The sequence below is a fragment of the Hemitrygon akajei genome, unplaced genomic scaffold, assembly GCF_048418815.1.
Source record: "Hemitrygon akajei unplaced genomic scaffold, sHemAka1.3 Scf000104, whole genome shotgun sequence".
NCBI classification, from domain to species: domain Eukaryota; kingdom Metazoa; phylum Chordata; class Chondrichthyes; order Myliobatiformes; family Dasyatidae; genus Hemitrygon; species Hemitrygon akajei.
The window spans coordinates 2,427,270-2,451,672 of NW_027331990.1; the positions used below are offsets into that span (position 1 = coordinate 2,427,270).

At 43.8% G+C, this 24,403-nt stretch overlaps 1 protein-coding gene across 2 annotated transcripts in view; it reads right to left on the minus strand.

Annotated features, from left to right (window-relative positions):
- The window catches only part of LOC140723190 (uncharacterized), a 93,100-nt gene that overhangs the window by 45,637 nt on the left and 23,060 nt on the right, over nucleotides 1-24,403 (minus strand). The window contains exons 8-12 of one of the 2 annotated variants that reach the window (XM_073037799.1): nucleotides 22,084-22,134; nucleotides 14,419-14,469; nucleotides 13,316-13,366; nucleotides 11,173-11,223; nucleotides 3,110-3,160 (exon numbers count right to left, since the gene is read on the minus strand). In XM_073037799.1, the coding sequence (XP_072893900.1) occupies nucleotides 3,110-3,160; nucleotides 11,173-11,223; nucleotides 13,316-13,366; nucleotides 14,419-14,469; nucleotides 22,084-22,134 (255 nt within the window). The remainder of the gene's footprint in view (nucleotides 1-3,109; nucleotides 3,161-11,172; nucleotides 11,224-13,315; nucleotides 13,367-14,418; nucleotides 14,470-22,083; nucleotides 22,135-24,403) is intronic. The other variant, XM_073037800.1, reaches the window with a different exon arrangement.

Below are 24,403 nucleotides of genomic sequence, written 5' to 3' on the forward strand. Positions count from 1 at the left end.
GCCCATTCAATCATTCAACCATTCATCATTCTGCACTGCCACTCATCTAATAACTGAGAGTCCCTTCCGCCCTCATCTCAGGAGTGGGCGTTAATCCAGTGCATAGGCGGAACCTGCCACAGCTGGGTCTTTAAATTTGCTTTCTCCATTTATTCTTCAGAGAATTAAGGGCGGATATTCTTATACTTCACGTGGGACGTGGTCTATTTCAACATTCCAAATCCGAACACTCTTTCCCCGCACTCCTCAGAAATGACAGAACCCGCCCCCAGCTAACTCAGCGTTGGTCTGCATTACAACGACACCTGCGCCCGCTTTTTCATCAAACCTCCACTGAGAATCGCAACCTTAAGGGTAATAACAGCGGAATTAACAATTCATCCGGAGTACAAATACCTGCGCCACTCGTTCATTGCTCAAGTTAATCAACGCATTCAATGGAGTCAATCCAAGACGAGCCCCCACACTTGTAAATCTCGCTTCGCCTAGCGGCTTAATAGAGGGGCTGATACCGCCCGGCCTGGCCAAACTTAAGAACTCTCCTTTGGGTGGATGCTGCAGGATCTGTCCCCTGTTACCAATCAGTACCCCGAAATAACAAACAATACACAATATGCGTCTAAACAATTAAGCCTGATAACTCTTCCTTTGAGTATCTGGTTAGTAGAGAAACGAAATTTTAAAAATAAATATATATATATATATATATATATATATATCGTATTAAACAGTCTGTGCGTCAAGTTACAGCTCACTCATATGACAACCGTTCAAAATCGGCCTCCACCAATCGTCGCTATCCTTTGGACCCTCGCTCCGAATCTACCCCATCCGGAAGCCCACTATATAATCATATAACCATATAACATTTACAGCACGGAAACAGGCCATCTCGGCCTTCCTATTCCGTGCCGAACGCTTACTGTCACCTAGTCCCACTTACCTGCACTCAGCCCATAACCCTCCAATCCTTTCCTGTCCATATACTAATCAATTTTCTAATGACAAAATGGATTCTGCCTCTACCACTTCCACCAGGAGCTCGTTCCACACAGCTGCCACTCACTGAGTAAAGAAATTCCCCCTCGTGTTACCCCTAAACGTTTGTCCCCTTACTCTCAACTCAATGCTTTCTTTGAATATCCCCTACTCTCAATGGAAAAATGAAACCTATCCACGTCCCCCTCAACCTTCAGCGCTCCAAATAATAAAGACCTAACTTGTCCAACCTTTCTCTGTAACTTAGGTGCTGAAACCCAGGTAACATTCTGGTAAATCTTCTCTGTACTCTCTCTATTTTGTTGACATCTTTTCGATAATTCGGGGACCAGAATTGTACACAATACTCCAGATTCGTCCTTACCAATGCCTTGTACAATGTATAGGAGTTGTACATCCCAACTCGTGTACTCAATGCTCTGAAAGGCCTGTTTTATTCATAATCTCTGTTTCCAGCCTGTCAGCCATTCCGTTATCATTTAATTGTATCTTTCCTGTAACATTATAGGAGATTATCTAGTTAAGCAGCCTCATTTTGGCACCTTAACAAACGCATTCGGAAAATCAGTGTAGAATCTCTGTCATGACTCTGGTCTGTAGTACATCTGGCTAAAGTGAATTACACTGCTTAAATACCTGCAGTTTCGATGGCACCTGTTCCTTTCTGATAGCAACTCGACTCACGCATGCTACCGATTATTCACAGATCTCTGGTGCAGCGCTTGTGTCTTCCACGATGAAGAAAGATGCAGTATACCTGTTGGACACCGGCGATTTCTTTGCCCCGATTACTTCCGCACCCGCATCATTTTCCAGTGTTCCAATATAAACTCTAAAATCCATTTTTTTATATAACTTAACAAAATATTAAACAAACGACTTTTACTATCCGGGCTATATCGTATTTGCTAGTTTACTCTCATATGTCAACATATCCTTTCACATAGATTTTATATTTTTTAAAAACATATAAAAGCATTCTAATCCTCCAACTGTCTTCTCACTTTTGCTACCTTAACTGCCCTTTCTTTAGCTTTCATGCAGTCCTTATCGTCCATTAGTTGCCATCCTGGCCACTTGTGAATCTCTCCTTCTGTGGTTCATATGTGTCCTGCGTCTTCTGAGGTACGACTATAATTTTTATTCATTTCAGGTCTGCCATTAACCGCTCCGATATTCCCCTCCAATCCACCTGGGCAAGCACCTCTCTCATGCCCCTCTACATCCCTTTATTCTATTGCAATACTGCTACATGTGAGTTATATTTCTTCCTCTGAAATTGACGTATAATACAATCATAATACAATCACTGTGTCCTTGGGGTTCATTTACCTTACGCTTCCGAGTAAAACCTGAGTTGTTACAGAAAATCCAGTCCAAGATAACTTTCCTTGAGTAAGCCCGAGCACAAATATATTTTTTACTCTTACAGATTCCTAACTCCACCTACAAAGTATCCACTTACTCTCTCACATCCTTCTAAATAATTAATGTCCTCTGATATCAACAGAGCCACGCCACTGCATACGCCTTCCCGTCTTTCCTTTAAATACAAAGTATATCCATAGATACTGAGCTCTCTACTGTGGCCTTCTTTCAGCCGCTACTCAATGACGCCCACGACGTTATAGCGACCAGATTCTGGTTGCACCACGAGTTCCTCTTCTTCATTCTGAAGGCTGCCTGGATCTACATGGGGAATCTTCAATCCTGAATTCTTCGTCCTTTGAACATTGTTTCTGTGGTAGAATTTAACTCTTTGCTCTGTCGGCATTTGTAATCAATCATTGACTTGTCCTCCCTTACAAGCATAATGCACACATCCTCTACTGCGGGCTCGACATCAATCGTATCATACTCAATCCCTGAGAACTGCCATATTCGTTTAATCACGCCCAACAGCTCCAGTAAATCTGACCAACGAGAAAAGTCAATTGTTGTTTTCTTCGGCTTTCGGAAACCCTTTAACAAGTTGACACATATGTGATTGCTTAACGAGCTAAATTACATGGTATTACGAGAGCACTCCCGACACCACCCGCGCGATACAGCAGCACTTCTGGTTCATTTTTCGTCCCGCGCATAATCACTGTCTTCGATTTCCATTTACCTGTCAAGGCGAGTAGGCACCGGAGGTGCAGTTGTGGTATGTTCGTCGGCCCTGTGGACAAAATAGAAATACTTATATCTCCGTAATCCGGAACTCATCTGCTTCCCGTCTCATTAAACCATAATTTGAACCATTTCCCGATCATAAGAGAGCGTCACTTTGTTCTCACGTCAGAACGTTAGTGCCAAAGTGAATGACTTTGAACAATGTGAACAAAAAGACAAAGAATCAGCGGACGTGCCAGCAAAGCGGGATGCTGAGCGACGCAGAACTGGGACGGGCTCGGTGCAGGGAGGGGAGATCAGAGCGGGGGTCGATCTCGGGTGAGTTATGAAACGGGGCGAAAGGCTGAGCACATGAACTGGGTTTAAGATCTGGATGTGGAAGTCACGTGAGATCTCAGCAGAGCACTTTGTGAGATTAAGGTGGACATCAAAAGAACAGAATTGAAAATACGGAGTCAAAAATAATGGGCTATTGCAAATTGTGCTGGAGAGCTTTGAATGGAGTTCAGGGAAATGATGGATGGATGGATGAGCGGAATAAGTAGTTTGCATCTGTCTTCACTGTGGAAGATACCAGTAATTTGACCAACATGCAGAGGCATGCGTGTCGTGACGGGTCCAGTCAACGGAGAGGGATTCAACAGAAATGGCGGAAAGTTCAGTTGCAGCTTCGCGGCAGTGCCTTTTAGTGTGCTAAGTTTTAGAATGCGCCTGTCTCAGTTCCTCAGACTTAAGGGAGGTAACAACTTTATCATTGTGCTCGTACTTCTCCATTTCTCATCTTACAGTGCCAATTGCTCCGGAGGCGGTGTTTGCTACTGCGTTTGCGATGCGAGAGGTCTACATGGCGTCCATCTTTACGGATAATCAGATCTGCACCTGCTGCACCGTGCTGCCGCTTCTGTGAGAACGTTTGAACGATCTGGAGAAGCAGTTGATTATCTTCAACTCATAAGGGAGAATGAGGAGGTGACAGATAAGAGCTGTAGGGAGCTCGTCATATCCTGGTTTGCCTATAACACCTGTCTGCACCTCATCACTTTACTTGACAGGACGAAGGTCATCGAGCTACCTGTCTAGTACCCGAATTCGGTCCCTAAAGAGCAGCGGCTCGACTCACCTGATGTGCATGTAGTCGTCCAGCAGGCTGGGTGTCTCCCGGATTTCCCACATCTCACACCCAGTACAGAACACCGGCCTCACAGACATATATCCTGTTTCTCTTCCTCAGAGTTTACATACCTCACTTCGGCCCGTTGTCGACGAATCCCGAATGAACCAATGCCCTACCGTTCTGCCTGAGATCACTTCGACCGATGAACTCTCCATTGATGACTGTTCCGCTTGGCAGTCTCCCTTATCTGCCTGAATCTGCCCTCCTATTTAACTCACGATTTCCTTCCTACATGCGCTTTCTGAGCTCCCTTTGCAAAGTAATATACACATGTTCTCTATTATTCTGACTTCTATATATTATTCACATGTGTATTTATTCGTAGAATTTCCCACTCCACCTACAAAGATTCCACATTCTCTGACCCTAACATCTTTCTACAAATGTTATATCATCTGTTACCAGCAGAGCCATCCCAACGCATGTGCCTTCCTGCATGTGCTGTTGACAAAAAAGGATATCCTTAGATGTTAAGCTCCCACATTCGGCCGTCTTTCAGCCGGTACTCAGTGACGCCCATGACGTCAGTGTCTAATTGTCGGTCCATTCCATTCCAAATGCTGCACGCATCTAAATGCGGCAGGGTCAGTCCTGCAATCCTCGCCATTTGAAATTCACCTCTGCGGTAGAACTGATCTCTTTGCTCTGTCTGCCCTTGTCCTTCGCTACAGGCATCTTACCCACATCATCTGCTTCTAAACTTGCTGGCCCTTCATCAACTGTATCATACTGGATCTCTTATCTCTGCCATTTTATCTTAACCACGCCCGACTGCTTTAGTAAATCGGACGTAAAGAAAAATTCGTCTGCTGCGAATGCACGGCTTGATTTCATTCAGTCGGCCCGGGGATGACCTGAACTGGTATCTTTTCTTCAACTCCAAATGAGGGCGTTCTTTCAGTCATGGAGGCACCGAAGCGTGTTTCGTCTTCACAGCCTGAGCCATGTCTCTCTTTTCGACCACTGACCAAATAGTGCAAATGCCCAGTACATTTCGTTCAGCAGAACTCAATTCCGGCAGCTGATTTGTCTTCAGAGCAGTCAGATAACAGTAAACCTGGGGAATGGCGTTATCAGAAGCTGCCAGATGATTCACCGCACGATCCTGTCTTTCTGTTCCCTATCCTTCATGGTTATTGCAAACTGACACGCGGCCTTCACCCCAGGGTCAGGAATGCTCTCCCACTCTCCGTCACTGTCCACTCCCTCATGCACCCTAAAAAAACCTCTTGACCATCATATGTGTGCAGTACATACGGCAATCGGGGTTCTGCAAAAGCCAGCACCGGCGCCTGTGTCAGCTGCTCCTTCAGCGACAGAAAGGGCTCCTCACAGTTTACATCCCACCTCTGTGCAAAGGGCTGCTTTCAATTTTTCGCTCTCCCCACGGGAGGGTAACCACACAGAAGCTGAGTCAATGTGTGACTCACTTTGGCGTCTCCCTTCACGAATCTCCGATATTTTTCCACAGAACCCGAAGAACGAGCGCAGAGCGTTCACAGCCTGAGCCCTTGCCCAAATGGTCACCGCTTCTATCTTTGCCGGGTCTGTCGCTGCTCCATTCCGTGAGGTTGTTTCAGACATAGTTACCAGACGTTTAGCAGAACCGGCACTTGTCCAGGTAAAGTTTTAACCCTTCAGCTTTCAGGCGGCCAAGAACCTTCAGCAGCCTCGCTTCATGTTCTTCCAAGCTGAATCCAAATACTATGAGGTCATCCAAATACACCAACACCTCAAACCAGTTCATATCCCCTCAGTCTTCTCCATGAACCGCTGGAAGTTTACAAGGGCTCCCAATATGCCGTGGGGCATCCTTTCGAACTGGAAGAATCCCAGGGGACATATAAATGACGTCATCAGCCATCGGGATCTGGTAATATCCACTACTCAAATCGAGCACACTAAACCACCTCGCACCTCTTCGACACTCGGGACTGTATACTGGTCACGGACGGTGCAGTGTTCGGAGTCCTATAGTTCACACTCATGCGTACCTTCCCGTTCTTCTTCTGGGCCACTGCTACTGGGGCGTCTTGGGGCTTCGGGAATCAGTGATGATCCCAGCTTCCTTCAGTTTACACAAATGCTGCCGCACGTCTTCCACGTCTGCAGGGTCCAGTCGCCGCGACCTCTCTCTAAAAGGCGTGTCCTCGGTCACCCGCAGAGTGTGTGCAGTGCTCTTGGAACGACCCACATCACACTGGCCAATGGAAAAGACACCTTTCATCTTCAACATCTTCTCTACCAGACTCCTTTCCTTAACCCGGCGGTACCGGGCATTCTCCCGAGTTGATTGACTCAGCGATCAACTCCACCCACCCCTTTTCCAATAGTCCCTCCCCGGCGTGCCTGACAGTGACACTAGACATTACCGTCACCGGGAATAAAATGCGCCAGGGACATCACCAGCTGCAAGCTGACCTCCCTATTCGTAGTGTTCCTGAAAATCACTGCCATCCTGCTTGCCTGTACAATCGAGAGCTTCAGAAGTTCGGACCTCACCAATACCTAAGCAGGAAATCCGGACTTCCCCTCGTGATCTTCCGGAACATCCACAAAGAGGGTTTCGCTCTCAATCACTCCGGGAAATGTGGGGGTCCCCATCACTCTCTGTTCTTCCCCAGGCGGTACCACTATTAGCTTCGACTGGCTGAACCACACAGTCCCTTGCTTAAATTAGGTATCCAGACCAATGCTGCCACACACTTCCTCAAAAGCAGCTCGAAATACCGGGTCTACTAGAGGTGTGTTGGTCCGTACCAGTATTGAAACGCCGCCCTTCTCAACAGGTTCCGGACAAAACAGGACCACTGTATCAAGAACCCCAGACACTCCCACATCAGCCTCCAGTTTCACTGACAAATAACCGTCGTATGGATGATCAACAGCACTGTGTCTTCAAATCTCCAGTGCGTCCAATGGTGTCAAGGGTATGTGCGTCAGATACCGGTTGTAAAACGAACGGTACAGAAACGTGACCTGCGACCTGGTTTCGAGTATGGCTTTATCGTAATTACTCTCTATCCACAGTGACACACTGGAGCGTGGAACCACTAAGCCTTCGGGAATAGGATCTGTTGCTTTGGGGAGTCTTGTTACATTGCCGGATAGGTGTTCCCTAGAGATACTAGGCCGCTCCCTCTCAGTGTCTCCTCTAAGTTTTCCGTACGGCTGTCCCTGCTGAGGTACCTGGGGGCTCACTCTCCTTCTGGCGTGACACCTGCATTGTTCGACCCCTTGGGGAATCCGCCCCCGTCAGCTGCAACTAATGGGGGCGGGGTCACACCCGCTGATTACAGGCGACGTATCTCCGTTCTCAACTCTCCCACAATCTCCTCAACGGCTCCCCGGTGTAGGGTATCTGTGGTCACTTCACCGCAGGGGACTACTAACGAGGAGTGTACACTGCTGACTGAGTCCTCCCGCGCCTTCGCCGCGTTCTCCTCTTTCTGTACCTCTCTGATCAGTTCAACAAAAGATGCAGGAGACGCCACGAAATCAGGCCATAGGACTGGGTGCCCCTGACTATCTGGTCCATTCTTAACTCATCCAACTCAGCCTCCCGAATGACCCCTCTGCGCCGCAAGCAATTTAGCTGCCTCTCTAGAAGAAAAATAAAATCAGAACGCTTCTCTCCCTTCTCCTGACGCATGTTTTGAAACCACACCATGAGCTCCAGTGGGCCTCCAGTCGGACCAAAAGCATGGTCCAGTGCTTGCAGACAATTGACAGCTGTCATTACGGCATAATTTAACCTGACGGCTCTTACAGCGTCAGCGGCCCGCCCATTCAATCATTCAACCATTCATCATCCTGCACTGCCACTCATCTAATAACTGAGAGTCCCTTCCGCCCTCATCTCAGGAGTGGGCGTTAATCCAGTGTATAGGCGGAACCTGCCACAGCCGGGTCTTTAAATTTGATTTCTCCATTTATTCTTCAGAGAATTAAGGGCGGATATTCTTATACTTCACGTGGGACGTGGTCTATTTCAACATTCCAAATCCGAACACTCTTTCCCCGCACTCCTCAGAAATGACAGAACCCGCCCCCAGCTAACTCAGCGTTGGTCTGCATTACAACGACACCTGCGCCCGCTTTTTCATCAAACCTCCACTGAGAATCGCAACCTTAAGGGTAATAACAGCGGAATTAACAATTCATCCGGAGTACAAATACCTGCGCCACTCGTTCATTGCTCAGGGTAATCAACGCATTCAATGGAGTCAATCCAAGACGAGCCCCCACACTTGTAAATCTCGCTTCGCCTAGCGGCTTAATAGAGGGGCTGATACCGCCCGGCCTGGCCAAACTTAAGAACTCTCCTTTGGGTGGATGCTGCAGGATCTGTCCCCTGTTACCAATCAGTACCCCGAAATAACAGACAATACACAATATGCGTCTAAACAATTAAGCCTGATAACTTTTCCTTTGACTATCTGGTTAGTAGAGAAACGAAATTTAAAAAATATATATATATATATATTTATATATCGTATTAAACAGTCTGTGCGTCAAGTTACAGCTCCCTCATAGGACAACTGTTCAAAATCGGCCTCCACCAATCGTCGCTATCCTTTGGACCCTCGCTCCGAATCTACCCCATCCGGAAGCCCACCATATAATCATATAACCATATAACATTTACAGCACGTAAACAGGCCAACTCGGCCTTCCTATTCCGTGCCGAACGCTTACTGTCACCTAGTCCCACTTACCTGCACTCAGCCCATAACCTTCCAATCCTTTCCTGTCCATATACTAATCAATTTTTTAATGACAAAATGGAACCTACCTCTACCACTTCCACCAGGAGCTCGTTCCACACAGCTGCCACTCACTGAGTAAAGAAATTCCCCCTCGTGTTACCCCTAAACTTTTGTCCCCTTACTCTCAACTCAATGCTTTCTTTGAATATCCCCTACTCTCAATGGAAAAATGAAACCTATCCACGGCCCCCTCAACCTTCAGCGCTCCAAATAATAAAGACCTAACTTGTCAACCTTTCTCTGTAACTTAGGTGCTGAAACCCAGGTAACATTCTGGTAAATCTTCCCTGTACTCTCTCTATTTTGTTGACATCTTTCCGATAATTCGGGGACCAGAATTGTACACAATACTCCAAATTCGTCCTTACCAATGCCTTGTACAATTTATAGGAGTTGTACATCCCAACTCGTGTACTCAATGCTCTGAAAGGCCTGTTTTATTCATAATCTCTGTTTCCAGCCTGTCAGCCATTCCGTTATCATTTAATTGTATCTTTCCTGTAACATTATAGGAGATTATCTAGTTAAGCAGCCTCATTTTGGCACCTTAACAAACGCATTCGGAAAATCAGTGTAGAATCTCTGTCATGACTCTGGTCTGTAGTACATCTGGGTAAAGTGAATTACACTACTTAAATACCTGCAGGTTCCATGGCACCTGTTCCTTTCTGATAGCAACTCGACTCACGCATGCTCCCGATTATTCACAGATCTCTGGTGCACTGCTTGTGTCTTCCACGATGAAGAAAGATGCAGTATACCTGTTGGACACCGGCGATTTCTTTGCCCCGATTACTTCCGCACCCGCATCATTTTCCAGTGTTCCAATATCAACTCTAAATTCCATTTTTTTATATAACTTAAAAAAAATATTGAACAAACGACTTTTACTATCCGGGCTATATCGTATTTGCTAGTTTACTCTCATATGTCAACATATCCTTTCACATAGATTTTATATTTTTTAAAAACATATAAAAGCATCCTAATCCTCCAACTGTCTTCTCACTTTTGCTACCTTAACTGCCCTTTCTTTAGCTTTCATGCAGTCCTTATCGTCCATTAGTTGCCATCCTGGCCACTTGTGTATCTCTCCTTCTGTGGTTCATATGTGTCCTGCGTCTTCTGAGGTACGACTATAATTTTTATTCATTTCAGGTCTGCCATTAACCGCTCCGATATTCCCCTCCAATCCACCTGGGCAAGCACCTCTCTCATGCCCCTCTACATCCCTTCATTCTATTGCAATACTGCTACATGTGAGTTATATTTTTTCCTCTGAAATTGACGTATAATACAATCATAATAAAATCACTGTGTCCTTGGGGTTCATTTACCTTGCGCTTCCGAGTAAAACCTGAGTTGTTACAGAAAATCCAGTCCAAGATAACTTTCCTTGAGTAAGCCCGAGCACAAATATATTTTTTACTCTTACAGATTCCTAACTCCACCTACAAAGTATCCACTTACTCTCTCACATCCTTCTAAATAATTAATGTCCTCTGATATCAACAGAGCCACGCCACTGCATACGCCTTCCCGTCTTTCCTTTAAATACAAAGTATATCCATAGATACTGAGCTCTCTACTGTGGCCTTCTTTCAGCCGCTACTCAATGACGCCCACGACGTTATAGCGACCAGATTCTGGTTGCACCACGAGTTCCTCTTCTTCATTCTGAAGGCTGCATGGATCTACATGGGGAATCTTCAATCCTGAATTTTTCGCCCTTTGAACATTGTTTCTGTGGTAGAATTTAACTCTTTGCTCTGTCGGCATTTGTAATCAATCATTGACTTGTCCTCCCTTACAAGCATAATGCACACATCCTCTACTGCGGGCTCGACATCAATCGTATCATACTCAATCCCTGAGAACTGCCATATTCGTTTAACCACGCCCAACAGCTCCAGTAATTCTGACCAACGAGAAAAGTCAATTGTTGTTTTCTTCGGCTTTTGGAAACCCTTTAACAAGTTGACATATATGTGATTGCTTAACGAGCTAAATTACATGGTATTACGAGAGCGCTCCCGACACCACCCGCGCGATACAGCAGCACTTCTGGTTCATTTTTCGTCCCGCGCATAATCACTGTCTTCGATTTCCATTTACCTGTCAAGGCGAGTAGGCATCGGAGGTGCAGTTGTGGTATGTTCGTCGGCCCTGTGGACAAAATAGAAATACTTATATCTCCGTAATCCGGAACTCATCTGCTTCCCGTCTCATTAAACCATAATTTTAACCATTTCCCGATCATAAGAGAGCGTCACTTTGTTCTCACGTCAGAACGTTAGTGCCAAAGTGAATGACTTTGAACAATGTGAACAAAAAGACAAAGAATCAGCGGACGTGCCAGCAAAGCGGGATGCTGAGCGACGCAGAACTGGGACGGGCTCGGTGCAGGGAGGGGAGATCAGAGCGGGGGCCGATCTCGGGTGAGTTATGAAACGGGGCGAAAGGCTGAGCACATGAACTGGGTTGAAGATCTGGATGTGGAAGTCACGTGAGATCTCAGCAGAGCACTTTGTGAGATTAAGGTGGACATCAAAAGAACAGAATTGAAAATACGGAGACAAAAACAATGGGCTTTTGCAAATTGTGCTGGAGAGCTTTGAATGGAATTCAGGGAAATGATGGTGGATGGATGAGCGGAATACGTAGTTTGCATCTGTCTTCACGGTGGAAATACCAGTAATTTGACCAACATGCAGAGGCATGCGTGTCGTGAAGGGTCCAGTCAACGGAGAGGGATTCAACAGGAACGGCGGAAAGTTCAGTTGCAGCTTCGCGGCAGTGCCTTTTAATGTGCTAAGTTTTTGAGTGCGCCTGTCTCAGTTCCTCAGAGATAAGGGAGGTAACAACTTTATCACTGTGTTTGTACTTCTCCATTTCTCATCTGGCAGTGCCAATTGCTCCGGAGGCGGTGTTTTCTACTGAGATTGCGATGCGGGAGGTCTACATGGCGTCCACCTTTATGGAGAATCAAATCTGCACCTGCTGCACCGTGCTGCCGCTTCTGTGAGAACGTTTGAACGATCTGGAGAGGCAGTTGATTATCTTGAACTCATAAGGGAGAATGAGGAGGTGACAGATAAGAGCTGTAGGGAGCTCGTCATATCCTGGTTTGCCTATAACACCTGTCTGCACCTCATCACTTTACTTGACAGGACGAAGGTCATCGAGCTACCTGTCTAGTACCCGAATTCGGTCCCTAAAGAGCAGCAACTCGACTCACCTGATGTGCATGTAGTCGTCCGGCAGGCTGGGTGTCTCCCGGATTTCCCACATCTCACACCCAGTACAGAACACCGGCCTCACAGACATATATCCTGTTTCTCTTCCTCAGAGTTTACATACCTCACTTCGACCCGTTGTCGACGAATCCCGAATGAGCCAATTCCCCACCGTTCTGCCTGAGATCACTTCGACCGATGAACGCCCCTTGGATGACTGCTCCGCTTGGCAGCCTCCCTTTTCTGCCTGAATCTGTCCTATTTAACTCACGAGTTCCTTCCTACATGCGCTTTCCCAGCTCCCTTTGCAAAGTAATACACACATGTTCTCTATTATTCTGACTTCTATATATTATTCACATGTGTATTTATTCGTAGAATTTCCTAACTCCACCTACAAAGATTCCACATTCTCTGACCCTAACATCTTTCTACAGATGTTATATCATCTGTTACCAGCAGAGCCATCCCAACGCATGTGCCTTCCTGCATGTGCTGTTGACAAAAAAGGATATCCTTAGATGTTAAGCTCCCACATTAGACCGTCTTTCAGCCGGTACTCAGTGATGCCCATGACGTCAGTGTCAAATTGTCGGTCCATTCCATTCTAAATGCTGCACGCATCTAAATGCGGCAGGGTCAGCCCTGCATTCCTCGCCATTTGAAATTCACCTCTGCCGTAGAACTGATCTCTTTGCTCTGTCTGCCCTTGTCCTTCGCTACAGGCATCTTACTCACATCATCTGCTTATAAACTTGCTGGCCCTTCATCAACTGTATCATACTGGATCTCTTATCTCTGCCATTTTATCTTAACCACGCCCAACTGCTTTAGTAAATCGGACGTAAAGAAAAATCCATTAATGTTTTATTAGATTTTCTGAAAGGTTTTCACAAAGTTCCATAGATGAGGCGGCTTAACGAGCTAAGATGATTTTGTGTTAACGGAGCACACCCGACCCTACCATTAGTTTGAACACCCACTCTATACAGCAAAACTGTCAGTCTTCAATTTCCACTTACCCCTCAAGTTGAAAAACTGCGACCCCTGCAAATGGATTGAGGTAGGTATTCCTGTGAGCAAAATAGAAACAATGATATCTATTAATCTGGAACCTACCTGCTTCGCGGCTCATTAACCCAACCTTTGAACTTGTTCCCGGTCCTCTCACTGTGCACTGTTTTTAACTTTAATCAGAACGTTCCAACAGATCATTTCGAAAAGGGATGAGATTGAAGAATGTGATGAAAACAACGAATGACTGGGCCTGTCAGCAAAGTTGGATGTATAGCGACGCAGAACCGCGACCGCCCCAGTGCAGAGACGGAGCTCAATTCTGCACCACATCTCCGCTGAGGTACTAAACAGGGTTAAAGGCTGAGCACATGAAGTGGGTTGAAGAGCTGGCAATAGATGATCACGTGAGATCTCAACAGCGCACTTTGTACAACTAAGGTGGACAACAAAGGGGCCCTGGAAAAACACATTTGAAGATATGGAAAGAATAAGCGATAGGTTTTAAGGCACAGTTACACATTGAACGTGACGCTGGAGAAGTTTGAATGATACTCAGGGAAATGATGGATAAGCGCAACAGGCACTTTGAATCTTTCTTCACTGTGGAAGACACCAGTTATCTGAGCAACATCTCAAGGGAAATGTGTTGTGAGGACACCCAGAGGCAGAGAGGGATTCATTGGGAAAGCGGAAAATTCAAGCGCATGTGTCGCGGAAATGCACTTGTGCGTGTTAGGCTTTAGAGTGCGCCAGTCCAAGATCCTCAAGCGTAGGCGGTGGAAAGTTATCGGCAACTTTATCACTTGATCTTATTTCTCCATTCCTCGTCTGTTAGCGACAATTGTTACAGCGGCGGTGTTTTTGCAATGCGGGAGGTCTAGACGTCGTCCATCCTCTCGAATAAACAAATCTACACCAGGTGCACCGTGCTGCAGCTTATGAGGGAACTTATTAAGGACAACAACGTGCCGCACGAAGCTGGTTAACGAGCTAGGATCGCATAGTGTTACCGAAGCGTTTCCGACCCGTCCGTCAGTTGGAGCAGCCACCCGATACGGCAAAACTTTAATCGCCACGTGCACAGACCTGGTCTTCGAGTTCTACTTACGAGGGCTTTTGACAACGTCCCTGAGATGAAGATGCTCTGCATCTGTGTTTCCTGTGGGGGGAAAATAGAAAAATCTTTCTCAGTAACACGTAATCAGCTCCCAGCTTCTTAAACCACCCTTTCGTCCATTTCCCAGTCCTGTCAGAGCGTACCACATTTCTCATTCGTTGTCAAAACATTCGAGCAGGTTAATTTGAAAAGGGATCTGTTTGAAGAATCTGAAATAAACAGAGGTTTAGAGGACCTGCCAGCAAAGCGGAATGCTCAGCGATGCAGAACTGTGACGGTCAGCGAGCAGCGAGGGGAGCCGAGAGCTGGGCCAAAGCTCGGGTGAGTTATTAAGTAGGGCAAAAGGCTGAGCATGTGAAATCAGCTGAAGTCCTGGCCGTGGGTGACGACGTGAGACCTCATGAGCTCACTTTGTACAATTAATACGGACAACACAGGGATCCTAGAAGAACAGATTTTTAGATAAGGAAACAAGAAGCATTAGTCTAGAAGGAACAACTATAAATTGAACAACCATGTGCAAGAGTCTAGAACGAACAATTATAAACTGAAAAACCATATGCAAGAGTCTAGAACAAACAACTATAAATTGAACAACAATATGCAAGAGTCTAGAAGGAACAATTATAAATTGAACAACCATATGCAAGAGTCTAGAAGGAACAACTATAAATTGAACAACCATATGCAAGAGTCTAGAAGGAACAACTATAAATTGAACAACCATATGCAAGAGTCTAGAAGGAAAAACTATAAATTGAACAACCATATGCAAGAGTCTAGAAGGAACAACTATAAATTGAACAACCATATGCAAGTGTCTAGAAGGAAAAACTATAAATTGAACAACCATATGCAAGAGTCTAGAAGGAACAATTATAAATTGAACAACCATATGCAAGAGTCTAGAAGGAACAATTATAAATTGAACAACCATATGCAAGAGTCTAGAAGGAACAATTATAAATTGAACAACCATATGCAAGAGTCTAGAAGGAACAATTATAAATTGAACAACCATATGCAAAAGTCTAGAAGGAAAAACTATAAATTGAACAACCATATGCAATAGTCTAGAAGGAACAACTATTAATTGAACAACCATATGCAAGAGTCTAGAAGGATCAACTTTAAATTGAACAACCACATGCAAGTGTCTAGAAGGAACAATTATAAATTGAACAACCATATGCAAGAGTCTAGAAGGAACAACTATAAATTGGACAACCATATGCAAGTGTCTAGAAGGAACAATTATAAATTGAACAACCATATGCAAGAGTCTAGAAGGAACAACTATTAATTGAACAACCATATGCAAGAGTCTAGAAGGAACAATTATAAATTGAACAACCATATGCAAGAGTCTAGAAGGAACAATTATAAATTGAACAACAATATGCAAGAGTCTAGAAGGAACAACTATAAATTGGACAACCATATGCAAGAGTCTAGAAGGAACAATTATAAATTGAACAACCATATGCAAGAGTCTAGAAGGAACAATTATACATTGGACAACCATATGCAAGAGTCTAGAACGAGGAACTATAAATTGAACAACCATATGCAAGAGTCTAGAAGGAACAATTATAAATTGAACAACCATATGAAAGAGTCTAGAAGGAACAATTATAAATTGAACAACCATATGCAAGAGTCTAGAAGGAACAATTATAAATTGAACAACCATATGCAAAAGTCTAGAAGGAACAACTATAAATTGAACAACCATATGCAATAGTCTAGAAGGAACAATTATAAATTGAACAACCATATGCAATAGTCTCGAAGGAACAATTATAAATTGAACAACCACATGCAAGAGTCTAGAACGAAGAGCTATAAATTGAAAAACCATATGCAAGAGTCTAGAAGGAACAATTATAAATTGAACAACCATATGCAAGAGTCTAGAAGGAACAACTATAAGTTGAACAACCATATGCAAGAGTCTAGAAGGTACAATTATAAATTGAACAACCATATGCAAGTGTCTAGAAGGAACAACTATAAATTGAACAACCATATGCAAGAGTCTAGAAGGAACAACTATAAATTGAACAACCATATGCAAGAGTCTAGAAGGGACAATTATAAATTGAACAACCATATGCAAGAGTCTAGAAGGAACAACTATAAATTGAACAACCATATGCAAGAGTCTAGAAGGAACAACTATGCATTGAACAACCATATGCAAGAGTCTAGAACGAACAACTATAAATTGAACAACCATATGCAAGAGTCTAGAAGGAACAACTATAAATTGAACAACCATATGCAAGAGTCTAGAACGAACAACTATAAATTGAACAACCATATGCAAGAGTCCAGAAGGAACAACTATAAATTGAACAACCATATGCAAGAGTCCAGAAGGAACAATTATAAATTGAACAACCATATGCAAAAGTCTAGAAGGAACAACTATAAATTGAACAACCATATGCAATAGTCTAGAAGGAACAATTATAAATTGAACAACCATATGCAATAGTCTAGAAGGAACAATTATAAATTGAACAACCATATGCAATAGTCTAGAAGGAACAATTATAAATTGAACAACCATATGCAAGAGTCTAGAAGGAACAACTATAAATTGAACAACCATATGCAAGAGTCTAGAAGGAACAATTATAAATTGAAAAACCATATGCAAGTGTCTAGAAGGAACAACTATTAATTCAACAACCATATGCAAGAGTCTAGAAGGAACAATTATAAATTGAACAACCATAAGCAATAGTCTAGAAGGATCAACTTTAAATTGAACAACCACATGCAAGTGTCTAGAAGGAACAATTATAAATTGAACAACCATATGCAAGAGTCTAGAAGGAACAACTATAAATTGGACAACCATATGCAAGAGTCTAGAAGGAACAATTATAAATTGAACAACCATATGCAAGAGTCTAGAAGGAACAATTATAAATTGGACAACCATATGCAAGAGTCTAGAAGGAACAATTATAAATTGAACAACCATATGAAAGAGTCTAGAAGGAACACTTATTAATTGAACAACCATATGCAAGAGTCTAGAAGGAACAACTATAAATTGAACAACCATATTCAAGAGTCTAGAAGGAACAATTATAAATTGAACAACCATATGCAAGAGTCTAGAAGGAACAATTATAAATTTAACAACCATATGCAAGAGTCTAGAAGGAACAACTATTAATTGAACAACCATATGCAAGAGTCTAGAAGGAACAACTATAAATTGAACAACCTTATGCAAGAGTCTAGAAGGGACAATTATAAATTGACAACCATATGCAAGAGTCTAGAAGGAACAATTATATATTGAACAACCATTTGCAATAGTCTAGAAGGAACAATTATAAATTGTACAACCATATGCATTAGTCTAGAAGGAACAACTATAAATTGAACCACCATATGCAAGAGTCTAGAATGAACAACTATAAATTGAACAACCATATGCAAGAGTCTAGAAGGAACAACTATAAATTGAACAGCCATATGCAAGAGTCTACAAGGAACAATTATAAATTGAACAACCATATACAAGAGTCTAGAAGGAACAATTATAAATTGAACAACCATATGCAATAGTCTAGAAGGAACAATTATAAATTAAACAACCATATGCAATAGTCTAGAAGGAACAATTATAAATTGAACAACCATATGCAAGAGTCTAGAAGGAACAAATATAAATTGAACAACCATATGCAAGAGTCTAGAAGGAACAACTATAAATTGAACAGCCATATGCAAGAGTCTAGAAGGAACAACTATAAATTGAACAAGCATATGCAAAAGTCTAGAAGGAACAACTATAAATTGAACAACCATATGCAAGAGTCTAGAAGGAACAACTATAAATTGAACAACCATATGCAATAGTCTAGAAGGAACAATTATAAATTGAACAACCATATTCCAGAGTCTAGAAGGAATAACTATAAATTGAGCATGATGCTGGAGGGGTTTGAATGGGGTTCAGGGACATGGTGGGTGAGCGCCATTAGTATTTACATTGACCATCACTGCGGAAGACGCCAGTAATTTGGCTAACATTCAAGTACGATGATGAGTGCGGCAGCCAATCTACAGAGAGGGATTCGTTAGATAAGGCGGAAAATTCAATTGCATGTGTACAGGCAATTAATTTGAGTATGCCAGGCTTGAGAGTGCGCCAATCTAAGATCGGCCGGCTTAGGCGAGGTAAAAGTGTCTGGCTTTTTTTATCATTGAGTTCTTATATCTCCGTTCCCTATGTGCTGGCGATAACTGTTCCAGGGTCAATGTTATATAACCTGTTTTCGATGCGGGAGATCCAGAAGACTTCTCCATCTTCGATAGATAAATCTACAATTACTGCACCGAGTTGCATCTTCTGAAAGAAAGTATGAAATAAATCGAAAAGCAGCTGATGATCTTCCACGCATTCGGGACAATGAAGAGGTGACAGATAGGAGCAATAGGGAGCTAGTTTGCAGTAGATCGTAGCTGTGTGATTGTCAAGTAAAGCAAAGGAAATGCACAGCAAGGACCTTTGGCAATTTCGCACAATTATGAGTACAACTTTAGAAGCTGTTGTGGAGGACGATCAATGACGGGGAGACACAGACACCTGGTCTCTTGCACTGAGACTGGTGCTGTGGCTCAAAGAGCAGAGAGGTAAAGATGACCGCTGTCTTGATAAGGGACTGCATAGCCAGAGGAGGTTGTCTGCCTGTTGCCAGGATCAGGAGTGCCTCAGATCGGGTCCGAGAGATCACCAAGCAGCCATGCCTTGCAGTATATTTGTACCAATGTTGTCGATAGTTAAGGTGAGGAAGGCCTGCAGAGTGATTTGACGAGCTTGATAGAAATTGGACAAACTGGGCCTCCAGGGCAGTAATCACCGGATTGCTGTACCACGTGGACAATCCACACCAGAGGTGCGTGAAAAGAGCCAGTCCATAAGCAGAACGATCGAGAGTATGGTTTGGCGGCAGATCTTCTGAATTCATGGAGTAACCAATCAGCAAGTGACTATGCGTGAACAGAGATACTTTTCTGTCAGGAACGCGCAGAAGATTAAAAAAAAGTGAACAGAGTTTCCAGCGAGTTATCTCTGAGTTGACCATTCCACATCGGAGTGCAGTAAAAGAGTTCTTTTTTCATTAGGCGGCGATCCAGATTTTGATGGAAAGTTTCTGTTTTCTTTTGTCTGTTTTTTTTTTTGTTTCTGAATTGAGGAGCGACCATTCAGAAAGTGGAATTCATTACAAAGGGGCCAAGAAGACCTGTTTTGGGAGAGGGTTCGGCTTTCAGGCTTAGGCGAGATCAGGGTTTGGTGAGGCATATCGTCTTGTAAGTTGATCTCTCTGTACTTATTTGTCCATTCTTCATTCATTAGGGCATATTGTTTAGGTGAGAATCGCTACAGAAATAGTGTTCTGTACACGGGTGTAAAGTGGGAAGTCGGCCAGACGTCCAGCATCGCAAATGAAGACAAAGGAACAGACCGACGACCTTCGTCTCATACAGGAGAATGATGACATGATCGATCGCAACTACTGGTTTGGAGCTCTAAAGGAGTCAAACGCTCCTGATATGTTAACTCCATCAGTCCCGGAATTATTCTCATGTATTTTCACTTAACTCTCTCCAATGACAACACGTCCTTTCTGAGAAAAGGGGCCCAAAACTGTTGAAAAATCTGCAAGTACGGCTTACCAGTGCCTTAAACAGGGTCGGCCTTTTGTCTTTGCTTTTGTATTCTATTCCTATTAAAATAAATGGCACCACTGCATTTGCTTTCCATACCCCAGACTTAACCTGTAAATTAACCTTTTGGGAAATTTGTACGAGGTATCCTAAGTTTCTCTGCATGAATGTTTACGTTCCCCATTTAGATAAGAGTCCACATTATTGATCCTTTAACCAGAATGCGTTATCGTTCATTGCCCAACACTGTTTACTTTCTGTCACATTTTTTCAAAGTCGTTCAGTTTGCATATGTCATGCTGCAATCTCTAAACTTCCTCAGAACTATCCACCCCTTTAGCCGTCTTCGTATTATCCGCAAACATTACCACAAAGCCAACAGTTCCTTTATCTATGTCATGGACAGACAATGTGAAAAGTAGACGTCCCAATACTGACCACTGAGTAACACCACTAGTTACGGGAAGGCAATCAGGAAAGGCCTATTTTAATCCTATTCTCTGCGTCCAGCCTGTCAGTGAACCCGCAACCCATGATTGTAAATTTCCTGTAACGCTATAGGATTAAAACTTGTTAAGCAGCATCGCTTGTGGCACGTTCTCCAGCGTCTTCTGAAAATCCAGGTAAATGATATCCACCATCTCTCCTATTATCACGTTACTGGTTGTTTCCTCGAAGAAACCTACAGATTTTTCAGGCAAGAGTTCCTTTCACAGAAACCACGCTGATTTTTTTTCCTTCATTAAAGGCATGTACATGTTACACATAGCATCTAATTGTAAACCAGCTGACTCGTATTCAGCTGTATCATACTTGCTCACATTCCTCAGCCATATTACAGACAGACAAACAGATAGACGGACAGACATTCTTTATTGATCCCGAGGGGAACTGGGTTTTGTTACAGCCACACCAACCAAGAAAAGTGTAGAAATATAGCAATATAAAACCATAAATAATTAAATAATAATAATTAGTTAATCTTGCCAAGTGGAAATTAGTCCAGGAGCAGCCTATTGTCTCAGGGTCTCTGATACTCCGAGGGAGGAGTTATTAAGTTAAGTGTCCACAGGAAGGAATAACTTCCTATGTCGCTCAGTGTTACATCTCAGTTGAATAAGTCTCTGGCTGAATGTACTCCTGTGCCTAACCAGTACATTATGGAGTGGATGGGTGTCATTGCCCAAAATGGCATGCGACTTGGACAATGCTTAAGCCACTGCCAACAACTCTCGAAAATCTGAGAAAGTCAATTGATATTCATTCCTTAGATTTTCAGAAAGATTTTAACAAGGTACTGCACATGTGGTTCTTTTTAAATTTATAATGCTTTCTTTTAGCGACAGTCACGCCACCGCATATGCCTTCCTATCTGCCATTATGATACAAAGTATATCCGAAGATACTAAGCTCTCAACTATGACCTTCTTTCAGACACTACTCAGTGATGCCCACGACGACATAGCGAGAAATCTCTGATTGCACGATAAATTCGTTCACTTAATTCTGAATGCTGCGCGGATCTAAATGCGATAGCTTCAGTCCTACATTCTTCGCCCATTGAATTTTGTCTCGATGGTAGAATTTAATTCTTTGCTTTGTCTGCATTTGTAACCAATCTTGATTTGCCCTCACTTACAGCATGTGACACGCATCCTCTACTTGTAAATCTGCTGACTCATCATCAATTGTATCATACTCGATCCCTTATCTCTGCCATAATATTTTAAACTCACCGAACAGCTCTAGGAAATCTGAACGCAAAGAAAAGCCAAATGTTGTTTTCTTCGACTGTCAGAAACGCTTTAACAAGGTGCCACGGTTGAAGCCATTTAAGGAGCTAATTTGCATGGCATTACCAGCGTGCTCTCGACCAAACCGTAAGTTTGAGCACCCACGCGATACACCAACACTTTTGTTTCACCTCGGGCACAGTCACAGCCTTCCATTTCCACTCACCTGCCACGGCGAGAAGCTCTTGGAGATGCAGTTGTCGCGCGTCCGCCGGACCTGTAGGCAAAGTAGAAATAATTATATCTTCGTTATCCAGAACCTTTGAGCAGGTTAGTGCGAAAGCGAGTGAGTTAGCAGAATGTGAAGAAAACAAGGAAACAGTGGACCTGTCAGCAAAGCGCGTGTCTCAGGGACGAAGAACTGCGGTGGGCACGGTGCAGAGAGACGATGTCAAAGCTCTGTCCGATCTCGGGTGAGTTATTAAACAGGGCAGAAGGCTAAGTTCATAGCTGTGGAGATCACGTGAAATCTCAGTGCAGCGCTTTGTGCGATTAAGTCGAACAGCAAAAGGACCCTGAAACAACAGCTTTAAAGATATGGAAACAACAAACGACAGGTGAGACGACACAACTATAAATTCTGCTGGAGAGGTTTGAATGCGAGTCAGGAAAATGATGGATGGATGAGCGCAATAGGTATTTTGCATCTGTCTTCACTGTGGATGACACCAGTACCTTGACCAGCATCTGAAACTAATGGGTTGTGCGGCGACCAATCAACAGAGAGCGACTCAACAGAAATAGCGGAAAATTCACGCCCCGTTTTCGCGGAAATCCCTTTAGAGTGCGCCTGTCTAAGATCATGAAGCTTTGGCGAGCTAAAAACATTTGTCAACTTTATCATTGTAGTATGTGGGAAGTCAGGGCGAGCACAGCTGTCCCTGATGACTACACCTGCAAAAGGTGCATCCAGCTGCAGCTCCTGACAAACCGTGTTAGGGATCTGGAGCTGGAGCTGGATGAACTTCGGATCATTCGGGAGGTAGAGGCAGAAATAGACAGGAGTTTCAGGGAGATAGACAACCCTAGGAGTCAGGAGACAGGTGACTGTCAGGAGAGGGAAGGGGAATGGTCAGAATGAAGAGAGCACACTTGTGGCCGTTACCGTCAATAATAACTATACCGCTTTGGATACTGTTGCTGGGGACGGCCTACCAGGAGCAAGTTGCAGTGGTTGCGTCTCTGGCACCGAGACTGGACCCTCAGCTCAGAAGGGAAGGAGGGAAAGAGGAGAGCAGGACTGATAGCGGATTCCATAGTTAGGGCGACAGATAGGAAGTTCTGTGGAAGAGATCGAGAATCCCGGATGGTCTGTTGCATCTCTGGTGCCAGGGTCCGCGATATCTCGGACCGAGTTCTCAGTATTCTCAAGAGTGAGGGTGAAGAGCCGGATGTTGTGGTCCATGTAGGGACCAATGCCGTGAGTAGGAAGAGTGAGGAGGTCCTGAAAGGTGAGTTTAGGGAGCTAGGTGCCAAGTTAAGGGACAGCACCTCCAGGATAGCAATCTCAGGATTGCTACTAGTGCCACGTGCAGGCCGGTTTAGAAATAGTAAGATAGTGCAGATCAACACATGACTTGAGACATGTTGCAGAAGGGAGGGCTTCAGACTGATAAATAATTGGGCAGTTTTCCAGCGAAGCTGGGACCTATTCCTACGAGACGGTTTACATCTGAACTGGAGGGGGACAAATATTCCTGCCGGTAGGTTTGCTAGATAGGCTCCAGTGCATTCAAACTAGATCCCGGTGTTGGGGGGGGGGGGGGGGCGGTGTTGAGTGGAACCAGAGTGTAGGAACAGATGTATGGGATAAGGAAGAAAAAGAAGACAGTAAATTTCTTTCTACTGTTCGAGACAAACAGAGAGGAGGAGGCGGAGAATTTGTTAAATACATTTACTTTAATGCCAGGAGTATTGTAAGAAAGGTGTATGAACTTAGAGCATGGATTAATGCCCGGAAATATGATGTTGTAGCTATTAGTGAAACATGGTTGCAGGCGAGGTGTGATTGGCAACTAAATATTCTTGGATTTCGCTGCTTCAGGCGTGATAGAATCGTAGGGACAACAGGAGGCGGTGTTGCGTTGCTTGTCAGAGAAAATATTATAGCGATTCTTTGGTAGGATAGATCAGAGGGCTCGTCTAGGTAAAATATTTGGGTGGAATGGAGGAATGGGAGAGGTGTAGTAACACTTATAGGGGTGTATTATAGACCACCTAATGGGGAACGGGAATTGGAGGAGCAAATTTGCAAGGAGATAGCCGATATTTGTAGTAAGCACAGGGTTGTGATTGTGGGAGATTTTAATTTTCCACACGTAGACTGGAACGCCCATACTGTAAAAGGGATGGATGGTTTGGAGTTTGTAAAATGTGTGCAGGCTAGTTTTTTTTTTTGCAGCAATACATAGAAGTACCGACTAGAGAAGGGGCAGTTTTGGATCTTCCGTTAGGGAATGAAATAGGTCAGGTGACAGAAGTATGTA